Source organism: Acartia tonsa, chromosome 13 (genome assembly GCF_053477335.1).
Source record: "Acartia tonsa isolate MP-2025a chromosome 13, ASM5347733v1, whole genome shotgun sequence".
Lineage (NCBI taxonomy): Eukaryota > Metazoa > Arthropoda > Copepoda > Calanoida > Acartiidae > Acartia > Acartia tonsa.
The window spans coordinates 43,032,215-43,047,064 of NC_137272.1; the positions used below are offsets into that span (position 1 = coordinate 43,032,215).

The following is a 14,850-nucleotide window of genomic DNA, read 5'->3' on the forward strand; positions in this document are numbered from 1 at the left end:
AATATGGTGGTTAGTATTGTAAATTTATCTCTAGATAGATGATTACTATATAAATATTGAAAATAAACAAATAGAAAAATAACAAACTTTTAAAAAAATGAAAACAAAATAGTATTTAAATATAAGTTGAAATACATTTTCTTAAATCTAAAATAAACAAATCTCGTTGGTCACTGGTTAATGAGTATTGGTTCATTGGATATATAAAAATAATGTGGGCTTAAACAGTATTAGACAGTTTTCAAGAAAAATAACTTAAACATTAATTGTGAATTATCACATTTAACAGAAAGCACCGTTTTTATTGTAATTTTTTTAAATACATGTAGAAAATACATTTTTTAAGAAGAATATAATTCGTTAGATAAGTACTACAAATAGAATCCAATGACATTTACATAATACATATATACAAGTTGACTAAAAGTAGACTAGTTAATGTTGTTAAAATACCTCAACAATTCTTTGGATATCAATATATAATATTTGAATACAAATATTCAAAAAATACCTGTCAAGATTTTTATGGCTAGTTGTATTCTTTCATTTTTAAAGGTAAATAAATATTTTGGGTTTTGCACATTGAAATTATATTGAAATACATAAATGCTAGAATAAAAAACCTTTTCTAGAATACAATATCTCATTACAAATAAGTAAGAGCTATGTGGAATTGTGGAAGGATACTAAAATTACTTTGGTCAATAAAACTATTTTGCCTTTAGCTTTCAAGCAGTCTAAAAAAAAAAAATTATTGATGTTTTGTAAGTCAATGTTATGCTGCAGTTGTCCACCACATAAAATTGTTGTAAAGTGTTATTTGACTGGCTGAAAAGCTGAAGGCAAATTAAATTTTGCTTAATCCTCTGCATCATGAAATTCATCAGTGGGCTCTACAACATTGTTCTCTTCTACACTATCCAGTCCTTCAAGGGCCTTGATCTTGTTAAAGTTAGCATGTATCTTCAGATGTAGTCTATTCTGCATCAAATAACCAGTCATTGCCTTGGCTTTAGATAACATTTCCTTGCTTCTAGGCAGTTCTTTCAATTCAATGTACAGAGTGGCCAATTCTACCATAGTGTAGGGGATCAAATATTTATCATTCTTTACCTCATTACTCTTTGAAAGAACAAGTTGAAATTTTTCCTCGGCCTGTAGTGGACATCCTAAGTACTTCAGACATGCACCTTCGAGAAGATTTAGCAGGCAAAAGTCTTCTGCATTGCAGTTTGTTTGCTTATTTTGGGTCTCTTGAACAATAGCATGGATATTTTGAAGACAGCTTTGGTTTTGTGAAAGAGTTGTAAAGCCACCCCACAGATAAATAAGCTCAATGAGTGGGAGTAATAGATAGCTGTTTTGAGCACTAAACTTTTCAGCTTTCTTTATGGCAAACTTTTCTGATGGTATCGATTTTCCAGATATCTTTTGTTTCAGCTTTGGTACTCGTTTCATCAAGTCAAGCTGCTCCTCTTTTTCTTCAAGCGTTAGATTGGTTAATTGTGAGTATATGGCTGCTTTAAAGTAAGAATACATACAAGGAGACCATTTTGATTCTTTCACAAGCCTATCAGCATAAACCAAAGACTCTCGCCATTCGCATCTGAACCAGGCAATCCAAATGAGCTCCCAACAGCCAACATGCTGAAAACCAATCCAATCTTTCTGACAATTCATTGCTTTGACATACCAGGAGGTGGCACTTTCAAACCTACCGCTTATCATTTCAAATCTTCCTTTGAAGAATAAGTAAAATGCACCGTTTGGATATTTTATGAGTTTATCGTCTAGAATCTCCTGGACTAATTCTTTATCACACGGTTTACCCATTAGAACCTTTAAAAAAAGGTTGTACATTAACAGAACCAAAGCGGACAGAACCTGGCGAATGTTGTCTTGACTATGGTAGCACGCCATTAATTCTTTCATTCCAACATCTTTAGAATTTGTCAGGCCAATGAACTCTATTATTTTAGTAATTTTTGGGGGCATTATGGACATGAGCAGGTTAAAGGTACCATAACCCAGCCTGACCCCACCTTCAAAGTGTTCCATTTCTTTATCCTTACTCCAGCTCCGTTTTTTCAAAATAGACCAACATTCCCTGTAGCCAGAAAAAGCTTGTTTTACCTTCCACCCAGCGTTAAAAAATGAGCCTAACGTTTCATCCTCGCAAATAGTCAGCATGGCTTTGAGCAACAAACATTCAGCGTAAACCAATTCCGCGTGGACCTCAGTTTCTGTCAGACTGTCAAAATCTTTGGATTTAACCAAATCAACCAAGCCTCCTTTCTTTCTAAATGTTTGTATAGTTTCTAATGATTCAGAAAGTTCTCTATTAGCAGTTACAACATGTTCCTGCTCAAGAGTGAGAACAGCTCTAAGAAAGTTAAAAACTCCATGACCCATTGCATGATAAATACTAATATGTCGATATTTTTCAGTGTGATTTCTCGCACCTTCAAAGTCGTTGTTGAAAAACTTGTCAATGGCCTTCGATGTTTCTCTAATACCTACAGTTAAGCTAATATCATTAGAATCATTTTGAGTTTCTTCAAAACTTTCTTCAGCGTCCAAAAATTCGTCATCTATTTCTTCCATTTTGATCACAGTTATATTAAAGAAATTTAAAATATTCACTGATTCAGTTTTCAGTTAATAACTTTATTATCACAAAATAAGGTTTCATAATTAAAATACTTGAGCTTGATTCATCTTTTACCAATTAAAGTTTCTAAAAGTTTGTTTTTAAGCATTTTACATACTTTATCTGAAATTAATTACGTTTTAATATAAAAATATTTTATTGGGTTGGATAATAAATTCCTACAGCGATAAAAAAAATTATATAAGAAGACAAAATAACCAACTATAACTGAAGACTATTAGATAATCACATTCATAACAACTAAAATAACAATAAAAATATCTTGAAAGATAACAAAAATATAAAAATCCTCTTTTCCAAATTGAAAACATTTATTGACACGGGTGTTGGTAAAATTTATAATTTATTTAAAAAATATATTTTTATCTTTATCTTTTTTAACATTAAAAAGTTATCAATGTAATCAAAAATATATTTAATTGTACTGAAGCTACATTTTTCTTTTAAAAATGGTAGTTATAATATTTTTAATTTAAAGTAAGAAAATTCATAATTTCTTATTTACTAAAAGCCAAAAAGAAGAGCGAATGCCGCGTTAAATTTTTTCCATTTTCAGAATCAAAACAAATGCAATGCCTACTTTAATGCTTTCTCTTCATTTATTAATTTTATGCAAAATTACCAAAGAAAATTTGTTAAATAGCCTTTTTAAATGGTGCCAATAAATGATTCATGGAGAAAAATATACTTTTTTATACTACATTATATATAAAATTTTAATTTAAAGGATGATTTTTTTTCCTTGTGTGACTTATCGAGCAGAATTTCTCAGCCACATTGTGATGGATCTTATAGATCGAGAAGCTTACTAATAACCTTTTGTGTTAGTTTTCGGCTTTAAAATTTAGGATAGTGTAAAACTAACCCCCTCACACAAAAAAATTGTCAAGGTATAATTTTAAATTGATATTTGTTATGCCTCGGATCGAGCGCGCGAAGCTACTAATGATGTTTGTTTATTTTTTCAGATGCCATGTTAGGTAATATTTAAATTCTCAGTTTGAAGAACCATAATGGAGATAGATTTAGTTGATTCATATAAAACATTTCTTGCCATTGACAAGTCAGTGCTAGAGGATCTACGTTCCACGCAACATGCAAAATATCATCACCTGGTAGATAAAAATAAATCAAGTCCATCTAAGGTAATTTGATTTTTTATCTTTTAAATATTCTTAATTCAACTTGTGTGTTTATCCTTGCTATTATATCTTATTTGAGTATCCATTTTCAGGGTTAAATACTTATTTATTCTCTCCTTGATGCATGATTCAAGCTCGTCTATTGAAGAAGAAAATAGTTCAATCCCACGTCTTATTATTCTGTTTTTTTGTGATTTCTTTCCATAATTTCATTACTAGATTTCATTGATAATTATCCCTCCCTTATGAATATTATAATACCTAGGTATACTTTATGATTTTGAAATTTTAAATTCATTTCAGATTTTTGGAGAGACACTTCTGGATTTGGAACAGATAAAAGAACTGAACGAGGATGGAATTCTAATTTTGCAGAGGTTTGATAATTGTAGAGGAAAGAAAGAAATCTTGCAAGAGATTAAAACTGCCACAGAATGTTTTCTTGGTAGCTTAAGACGCATTGCAGAGCTTCAAACTAAATATCTATCAAACTTTCAAAATTTAAGCTATGCTGACATCAGGTATGTTTTGTTATCTTTTTAATAATAAAAAAATACGTTTCCTTTATACTAAGAAATGTTTTAGGCTAGTAAGATTAGTGGAGATATAACCCCCAAAAAATAGCCACTCTTTTATTTAAAATAAATTTTGTGGGATTACCCACCCACCAGTGTTTCGGAGCCGGGAGCAGCAACATTTTTGGTGGAGCCGGATCCGTAGCCGTATTTTTCGTTAAAAACGGCTCCGGAGCCGTATTTTTCGTTAAAAACGGCTCCGGCTCCGGATTAGCTAAAAATGATTTTTTAAAGTTATATTATAATTTGGCAACGGTCTATTTCCATATAATAAACTGAAAAACTATTGTTCCTTAATAAATAGACACACATCCTTCTACTTTTATATAGCTTTAATCAAATAAAAGCAAAATATTTTATATTATTTATCTTATTTTATCAAATTCAATAATGAAAAAAAATTGATATATTAATTTTAAGGTAGGAGCCGGAGCCGCATCAAAATTATACGGCTCCGACACCCTGCACCCAACCATCTTTTGATCTTTAAAGGTTGGAAGAAAAAGTCAAAAGCCATCTTTATTTGTAAACTGTGTTTATGTCATATATAGTTTTTACTAGCGCAGATTGTTTATATATTTATACCTATATATTTTATTTAAATATTTTTTTAGTATTGATCAAATTGTTATTTATCTGATATCTATCTTTTTAGGCCCGTGAAAAAAGAAGCCCCATCTTTCATGAAACTTGTACCTGAAGATGACTCAGACAACGAAATTGATCAAGCTCTACTAGAAAATATCAAGGAAGACATTAAAGAAGAAATTCCTGACTATCTAGAGGGTGAAAATATTTTACTTAGTGACATACTAAATCATGAAATAGATGTAGAACTGAAAGAAAGTATTGAGAATGATTTTGAATCTGATGAGGAATATTCCCCTAAAAAAGAGCCTAAGGCTAAAAAAGCTCGTTTGGCTGATGTAACTCGAAAAAGATATCTACACATATGGAAGCAATTTTCGAGATTTGTGAATGGAACAGATGATGTGCCAACAATGCCAGAAGAACAAATTTTTATAGATTTTTTCAAAAAGACTTTTGAAGATGAAAAAACGTCAAATGTTTTACCTTGGAAACTAATGAGTCCTCTTTCAACTGTTTGCAAGTTAAAGTTTAATAAGCAATTGCATAGTTACACAAGACTAAAAGAGTATCTGAGCACAATATCTGATCGTGATTCATCAAAGACTAAGGTTGTTTTTACCAAAGAAGACATTGATCAATTTCTATGTGATATCAAGCTTTCTAGTCCTTATTGGGTGGTAAGAAAAGCTGTTGCTATAATAGTATTTTTTTGTGAGCTTGATTTAACACAAACACAGAAATTAACAAGGAATGATATTGTGAAATGTGAACAAGGCTATTTTGTTACAGTTCCCAGCAAATATGAAGGGCAAGGTCCAGACCAATATCTTATTCCCAATGAGAAGATTAATGATCACATATCATACAGTGATGTTATTAATGATTATTTTGAGAAAGTAGATCAAAATATTAAAGCTGAATTAAGGGATGGACATGAAGACAGAGTATTTTTCACTGGTAATACCCATTCTTTTAGAAGATTACCTATGGGGAAAAATGTCTTTTGTGATATACCACACAAAATTGCCAAATCAATAGGAAAGCCAAATCCAGAGGATTTTAAATTTTCTTCAATCCGAAAAGGTGACAAAGAACAATCCTTTACTTTTATTAAAAAACTGCCCACAACAGATGATCTTACTCCAAGTGATGTAAAGAAAGTTTTTACAAAGAAAGACATTGATGATTTTATATGTGATACTTCTTTATCCTCTCCATATTGGCTGGTCAGAAAAGCTATTGCAATCTTTGCATTCTTTTGTGAACTCAACCTGACTGATACAATAAATTTAAGACTGGCAGATGTTGTTAAAAGTGATCAGGGATATGTTGTGTTTAAAAATAATAACTCTGAAGGTAAGGAACCTGATCAATGCCTTATTCCCCATGAAAAGGCAAATGAAGGAGTTCTATATACTGATGTTATAAAGGAATATTTTGACAGAGTTGACCAAGATATAAAGCTTGAAGACAGAATAGTTGGGAGAGTTTTCTATACTGGTACTCCTGTCAGCTTTACAAGGTTGCCAATGGGTAAAAATGCCTTTGCAGAAGTTCCTCATAAAATTGCAGAACAGTTGGGAAAATTGAACACCGAAGACTTTGTTTTTTCCTCACTACGAAGGGGCTCTAAATTACCAGTTTATTCTGAAGATAGTGTTAAATTTTGTCCAAATACAATTCCTTCAAAAGAGGATCATTCCTCGCCTGAATCTAGTGTTAAGAAAAGGAAGATCGAAGACCATGTATTTGATGCTTTGCGCAATTTGTCAGAAAAGAAGAAGTTGAAGTATGAGAAATCAAGAAAAAGTAAAGATTTATCCTTGGGTGATGATAGTCTTTTGTCAGATTCTTTGTTGGATAATTTAGACGACATCATAGATATTGACAATCAGAATACCCCCAACAAATATCCAGAAATTGAACTTTCAAGTAAAGTTAAATCAAAAAAATATTATTCCACTTGGCGCCATTTCTGTAATGCTATGAAAGGAAAGGTAGACCTTGAAACCACTATGCCTAGTGAGGATCAATTCATGGATTATTTCAAACACAATCAAGTGGATCATGAAGGATTTAGGCTGAAAAGTGCAACCATTCGAGCTAGATTTTCTCATCTTAGTACAATATGTAAGTCAAAATACAATCAAAATCTGAATGAATTTCCTAAACTTAAAGAATATTTCAATTTAAATTGCAAAGATTGTAAAGATCAAACCCCTATTGAAATATTTACTAAGCAAGACATTGATAATTTTATCTGTGATTTAACCTTGTCCACTCCTTATTGGTTGGTGAGAAAAGTTATTGTTATTTTTGCATTTTTCGGTGAATTAAACGTGTCTGAAACACAGGATCTAAGAATGGAAAATATTATAAAAAGTGAGGATGGTTATACTGTGTACAAGCCAAATAAGATAGAATGTAAACCTGGCAGCCAATATCTTGTGCCAAATGAAAAAGCCAATGGACAGGTGTCATATTCTGATCTTGTTAAAGAGTACTTTGAAAAGATCGACAATGATATCAAACCTGATGATAGAAATGCTGTTGGAAGAGTTTTCTATTCAGGCCATAATCATGGCTTCTATGGTATTCCTTTGGGTAAAAATGTTATGTGTGAATTAACCCACTTAATGGCAGAAGTGCTAAAGAAGCCTAATCCCGATAGTTATACATTTACTTCTCTACGTAAAAGTAAACGTCATATTGTCAATGAGATAAAGGAAGCAGAAAAATTTGCCAAAATTGAAGAGCTATCCAAACCAGTTGACAGTGAAAATCTACCCTCAGTTATGGATATTAAAGTTCCTTCCAAACAAATGAAGAAAACCAAGAAAAAGATTGAAAGTGAAGCAGAAACTATCCAACTAAATTTCCTTACAGGTAAAATGATTGACATATCCAAGGTTGACGAGAGTCTCGTGGCAGAGGAACCCTTGTGGGACACCCTAGATGAAAGCCTACTGGAGCCCTGCTATGAAGAATATGAAACAAGCCAGCAGATTAAGATCAAAAGTAAATCTCCTTATGAGAAAGCCTGGAGGGATTTTCAAAACTTTCTTGGCAGCACTAAAAATATAAACAAAGAAATTCCCACTGAGGATGAATGTGTCAGATTTTTACAAAACCGCCATGAACAGGATGGCAAATGTGTCAATACTTTGTGGACAATATATTCAAAAGTAAATTTCTTTCTGAAAATGAAACACAACACTAGCATGCGCAACTACCCCATGGTTCTAAGCTATCTAAAATCGCTAACCAAAGAAGTTAAAAGCACAACACTGTTTACAACAGATGATATTGACAGATTTTTAAGCATGGACCACCTGGCCTCGCCTTACTGGATGGCAAGGAAGGTTGTTGTTATGCTGGCGGTTTTTGGTGGAATGACAGGGCTTGATGTTAGCAAGCTTTATTTTGAAAGTGTTCAAAGTGCCAAGGAGGGGGTTCTAGTCAATAATGGAGGTAAGATACTTTAGTTATGTATTTCTAGTAAAGTATAGACAAGGGTTTTATTTTTTTTTTATTTACTAAGTATATTTGCGATAACTTTTATTTAATGAAATCTTCCAATTTTTAACCTGTACAAAACGGCCTGCTTAATTGCTTCAAGATCCATGTCAGATCTATATAGGAAATAAATGTCTATAAACGAGCTCAAGTTTTCCAAGGACTATTCGTTGAAAACTCATAGTGCTCCAATAATCCATAATAAACTCTCATTGCCCAGAACGATAAGACCCATTATTTTACTTTATTAAAAACAAATTCATTTTTTTCATTTCATGTTGCTATTTACATTATAATGAAGTATTTAATTTCTAATCATAAAAAAGAAAATTTAAATTTATGATATAATAAATTTAAGAAAACTCTGTTTTAAAAGAATTCGATTGTGGCGACACTTTGTGTGTTCAAATATTGAACTAAAATTGTAATCATATAATAAACCCTTTGGTGATGGTAATGTAAAGAAAAAAATATAATTTAAAAGATCTTTTTAAGATCATTTAAATTATTAAATATTTACCTACTTCCGTTTAAATAGTAATGCCGGGTGAGGAAAATAGATTTATTGAGAAATATATATGCATATAGAAAACTAGCCAATAGGGAGATAGTTATATCGAGCCAACTCTAGTATTATAGGACAGCCAAGACTTTTATTTTTATTAGAAATACATACCTAAGCAATAAGGTTTTTGTAATTTTTAACATCAGCCTGTTAACAAGGAAGTTGTTAAGTACAGAAACCCCCTCCCCAATCCCGTATTTATGAAAAGAATTAAAAATAGAGGTGGGGGGATGGGGAAGGCATCGAAAAAGAACTACATACAAAGTTTCCTTATTTTCATTTTCTAAAATAGGAGGGGGGAGGGGGGTGCTCCACAGTATACTTGAGGAAAAGAACATGTTTTTCCTTTCATTCTGTCGGTCACGTGGATCTTTAGGTTTAAAGCTATAAAAAGCTATGCTATTATAGTCTAGAATCGTCTTTGTTTTAAAAAATTTTATTTTTATGTAGGAAAAGAATTTCTGGTGCCACGACAACCCAGTGATGCAAGTTTCTACCCGGAAAAACCTGATTATGCCGCTGTAATGGAACATTATATGAATGCTGTCAAGATGTCAGTTAAAGACTACGAAACTGGAAGGTAAGAAATCTTATTGATCTCAGCTGCTATTAAATATAGATGTAACAATTCTCGTCTAAAAGATTTTGCTGAACAATGACCAAAAACATTTTTACTGGCTTTACCTTCCATGCTTGGCTGATCCCTTTAACTCTTTTATATTTATGGATGTTGGCATCCTTGTTTATATTTTTGTTTAAAAATATACCTAGAAGTAGATGTGCAAACTTGCCAGAAAGAATAAAGTAGCAACGATCTTTGTATTAAGACAATTGGCCTACTTGTTCAAAACATTTGTCAAAGTTAGGAAAACGCCCCAACTATTTCTTTCTTGCTAAATCAAATTAAACGGTATATCAAGAACTTTTTCATGAATGTAATATAGTCCTTTTTTTTATGTTGCATCGCCATAAACTTTTATAATTTTAGGTTTGTGTATAACGGGTCCGACAAGGGTTTCCTCCGCCAGTCCCCCATGGGGAAAAATATGTTGTGTAAAATCCCTCAGGTAGGAGTAGGACCAAGGACGTCGAAGCATTTTTATTTCGGGGAGGGGGGTGGGGTAAAAAAATGAAAAATAAAATTTTGGGGGGTGCCGTTTTTTTGGGGGGAACGTCTCTTGGTAGGATGTGGGTAGGTGTGCATTCATTTCCGCACACAATCACATCCGCATGTTGTTTTATTCTCGCATAAAAGATAGGACAGTTTCACAGTATTGTTGGGGGAAAGTAAAAAATAATCAAACTAAAACTATTGCCCCCCCTCTCCCCCCTCATACTATTTATTTTAAAGATAAAGTGGAGGAAGGGTTCAGTGTTCAATAGGCACTTTGTGAAAAAGCCCCGCAAATTATATCAGATCTTAAAATTGTACTTAAATAGCAGGAACTTTTCAATAGGGATAAGTATTATGTCACAATCTTTAAAAAAAAACTGTAGGTCCTTTTCATATAGAAAAATTTTCTTTATGGTTCTTTTTCTATAATACGGTTAAACTTAAAATTCAGCTGTTTTGCCTCTAACAACGTTAAAGTTTTTTTTTGCAATATATTTAACAGTAAACTGTACCTAGTCAGGGAGTAAGGGAGGGGACAATGGATCGAATATTCAATTTTTAGGAGTCTTAGACTTTGGGGACTGGCTTAAAGGGAACATGCAAGAATTTAGCAGTTTCTAACCAATCTTGGGGACCAATTATGAATGACGTCACGCAAAATCATGCATAATCTCGCGGCAAACTAGCGCGTCAACAAAGAGATAAACAATAACAAGCAGACAGAATATTTTGATTTTGAAAATTATTTTGTAAATTGAATCATTACATTTTTTATATCTAATTCTTGTTTAATGTTAATTCATTCCGATCAGTGCGTTGTAGAAAGAAATTATATTAAGATTATTAGTTATTATGAGCAAAGCCTTCCTATAATTAGGTCCCGCACATTTGTACGTCTGTAACGGTTAGCTCTTTTCGTTACTTTAGACATGTTAGATGTTTCTTATTAATTTAATGTAAAGGCAAAAGATTTTTGTCTTTAGCTTAATATTTCTGTAATTAATGATCCGATTAATTTCAAAATTTTAGGGAAAATTCACGAAGTCCTGAGTTGTTCAAGGTTTGTTTATCATTAAAATCCCAAGATGGTGTTATTTTATTTTTCTGTCCTGGATGAGCTAGGAGCGCAGCTACCAGTTATCCTAAGATATGTTACTTAAACCTTAAGATCTTTAAAAGTAAGATGTACTTATGTTCTCAACTATTTTATTTATGTAGTATGAAATTTTGACGCAAGGTATCTCATTTTTTTTTTCATTAAATGAAATAACTTGAGTTAAAAGTTCTGTAGGAAGGTAATTGTTTTAGTAAGTTTTGTACTATAATTATTTAAAGGCTTTTTCATGTCTAAGCTTTTTAATAAATACAATAAAAAAAATTTGGGCAAAAGAAGTTGTAAAAGTAAAATGGTCAGTTTCCTTAATTTTCCGAAGTTCAAATAATAACAAATATGGAAATGAATTGTAAACAAGGGTTTTGATCTCTAGAATCAAAGGCTTGTAGCAAAGCATCAGTTTAAGGATGGTGCATTTCGAATGAAAAACAATTCAAAAAGTCAAAAATTTCCACTAAAGGTTGCTATATTGCAAATACTTGTTATATCTGGAAATATCTGGGTTTTCAACCTTAAAGGGTCACAACTATAAAATTGAATTAACTGCCCATTGTCCCCTCCTTTACTCCCTGGTACCTAGTAGATCCAATTTTCTCTAAAATAAAGCACATTCTAACCTAACAATTTTCTTGACAGGAGGTTGCTGATATACTTGGAAAAGAAAACAAGAATGAATACAGATTCCTCTCCTTCAGAAAACACTTCCAATCATGAAAAGTTTACCATCGAACAAGAATTACGGAATTTAAAAACTGGTCTCTAAGGAAAATTTTCCTATGTTAGGATATAATAGAAAAATAAAAATAATCAAAGCATTTTTCAATTCCTATGTAAAACAAATTTTAGGTATAGTCCCTTTTTGTGACAACGCATCCTAAGGGGCGTTTCGTCGTATTTTCACAGTAGATTTTCTTCTATTTCTAGCCCATGCGGAAGCTCTAACCCTGCGGGCCAATCACCTAACATAACATAACCTAACTTAAAATAACCAAAATGCTACGGTGAAATTACGACGAAACGCCCTTTAAGAGGCGTTGTCACGAAATTGACTGGCTTATGTTTCCTCATACATCCGTTTGAAATGCCCTCTTTGTTTATATAAATAAAATGGATATTTTCACGCTGGGCATTTAAGAATTAAAATAATTAAATAAGGGGGGGGGGGGAAGTTCTGACACTTTTGCGTAAACAGTGATTATAGGCTTTGTCTGTGGCGTGAGAGGATAGGTTTTTTCACAAAAAAGTTTCCTTTTGGGATGTAGTTTTCCTATTTTTAAAAAATTTTGGATTCGGCCTCCAGGTTCCGGTACTCCAGGCCTCCAGGTGGATTCTGGACAGGTAAAAAAAAATTTCAAGTAAGATCAAAACTTATTTAAGAAAAGTAGCTTCTTTATAGATGGTATTAACTAATTTTGAAAAAATTTTGAAATCGGGCTCCAGGTTCAGGTGCTGCAGGCCTCCAGATGGATCCTGGACAGGTAAAAACTGAAATTTTTTTCTATTAAAGTTAGAACAAAACTTATTTAACAAAAGTTGATACTTTATGGATGGTATAACCTAATTTTAAAAAAAATTGAAATCGGGCTCCAGGTTCAGGTACTGCAGGCCTCCAGGTAGATCCTGGACGGGTAAAAATTGAAAAATTTTACTTTAAAAGTTAGAACAAAACTTATTTTACAAAAGTTGCTTCTTTATGGATGGTAGGAACTAATTTGAAGAAAATTTTGAAATCGGGCTCCAGGTCCAGGACCTGCAGGCCTTCAGGTGGATCCTGGACAGGTAAAAACTGAAATTTTTTTCTATTAAAGTTAGAACAAAACTTATTTAACAAAAGTTGATACTTCATGGATGGTATAACCTAATTTAAAAAAAAATTTGAAATCGGGCTCCAGGTTCAGGTACTGCAGGCCTCCAGGTAGATCCTGGACGGGTAAAAATTGAAAAATTTTACTTTAAAAGTTAGAACAAAACTTATTTTACAAAAGTAGCTTCTTTATAGATTGTATTAACTAATTTGAAGAAAATTTTGAAATCGGGCTCCAGGTTCAGGTTCTGCAGGCCTCCAGGTAAATCCTGGACAGGTAGAAATTTAAATTTTTTACTTTAAAAGTTAGAACAAAACTTAATTAACAAAAGTGGTTTCTTTTTGGTTGGTAAGAACTAATTTGAATTTTAAAATCGGGCTTCAGGTCAAGGTACTGGTAAGATCAAGGTGGATCCTGAACAGGTAAAAATGGAAATTATTTACTATTTAAGTTAGGACAAAATTTATTTAACAAAAGTTGTTACTTTTTAGCTAGTACTAGCGGCTTCGCCCCTAGCCTCTAGGGGCTTTGCCCCAAGAGGTATAATTACATCTTCTATTACTTACCCAGCAGAACGGATTGCAAATTTTCGCACCTACCCAGCAGGAAAACATTTTCTCGTTTAAATAACGAATTCGCAAAATTCGTAAAAAAATAGTCTAATGTGTTCTCAAGAAAATTACAACTGGTGCTGCTCATAGTCTAATGTGTTCTCAAGAAAAGAAAAAAAATTTTGAGGGGGGGGGTAAATTTTCATTTTTGGGGGGGTTGGGGGTGTCCCACCCCTCCAAAGAAAATAGCTTAAAACCACCACAGGACCGATAGGCATATACCCTGAAGAGTAGAATTTCTAAGAGGATAATGCCTCAAAATTTTCAATTTTTACCTGTCCAATGTCCACCTGGAGCCCGATTTCAAAATTTTCTTCAAATTAGTTAATACTATCTATATAAAGAAGCTACTTTTGTAAAATAAGTTTTGTTCTAACTTTTAAAGTAAAAATTTTCAATTTTTACCTGTCCAGGATCCACCTGGAGGCCTGCAGTACCTGAACCTGGAGCCCGATTTCAAAATTTTCTTCAAATTAGTTCCTACCATCCATATAGAAGCAACTTTTGTTAATAAGTTTTGTTCTAACTTTTAAAGTAAAATTTTTCAATTTTTACCTGTCCAGGATCCACCTGGAGGCCTGCAGTACCTGAACCTGGAGCTAGATTTCAAAAAAAATTTCAAATTAGTTCATACCATCCATAAAGTAGCAACTTTTGTTAAATAAGTTTTGTTCTAAATTGAAATTTTCAATTTTTACCTGTCCAGAATCCACCTGGAGGCCTGGAGTACCGGAACCTGGAGGCCGAATCCAAAATTTTTTTTAAAATAGGAAAACTACATCCCAAAAGGAAACTTTTTTGTCAAATAACCTATCCTCTCACTCCAAAGACAAAGCCTATAATCACTGTTTACGCAAAAGTGTCAGAACTCCCCCCCCCCCCCTTATATGTTTTTGCTGAGTATAAACAACATTACTTTTAGTTAAAAAATAAAAAAATAAAAGAAAATTTACACATATAGAAATACACAAAATTGATATGCCTAAGTCTAAAATACAGTAAACTTTTTAAATTAATAAAAGTTTTAAGTTTTTGTGAAAACTAATCTTGTTATTCTTAAGAATAAAAATCCTGTTGCAGATTTAACTTGTAATTTCTTGAAGTTTAAAACATAAATTTAAAATCACTATTGCATTTAATCATTGA

At 32.4% G+C, this 14,850-nt stretch overlaps 2 protein-coding genes across 2 annotated transcripts; one reads left to right on the plus strand and one right to left on the minus strand.

Annotated features, from left to right (window-relative positions):
• Nucleotide 1: 1 nt before the first annotated feature.
• On the minus strand, nucleotides 2-2,936 carry LOC145304231 (tetratricopeptide repeat protein 39B-like). Its single transcript, XM_080146071.1, has one exon. It carries the CDS (start codon nucleotides 2,602-2,604, stop codon nucleotides 859-861), a length of 1,746 nt encoding a protein of 581 aa, XP_080002197.1. The 5' UTR covers nucleotides 2,605-2,936; the 3' UTR covers nucleotides 2-858.
• Nucleotides 2,937-3,211: 275 nt separating this feature from the next.
• On the plus strand, nucleotides 3,212-12,149 carry LOC145304113 (uncharacterized). The gene is made up of 6 exons (XM_080145870.1): nucleotides 3,212-3,816; nucleotides 4,117-4,334; nucleotides 5,044-8,450; nucleotides 9,511-9,640; nucleotides 10,049-10,127; nucleotides 11,925-12,149. Exons 1-6 carry the CDS (start codon nucleotides 3,685-3,687, stop codon nucleotides 12,000-12,002), a joined length of 4,044 nt encoding a protein of 1,347 aa, XP_080001996.1. The 5' UTR covers nucleotides 3,212-3,684; the 3' UTR covers nucleotides 12,003-12,149.
• Nucleotides 12,150-14,850: the final 2,701 nt, after the last annotated feature.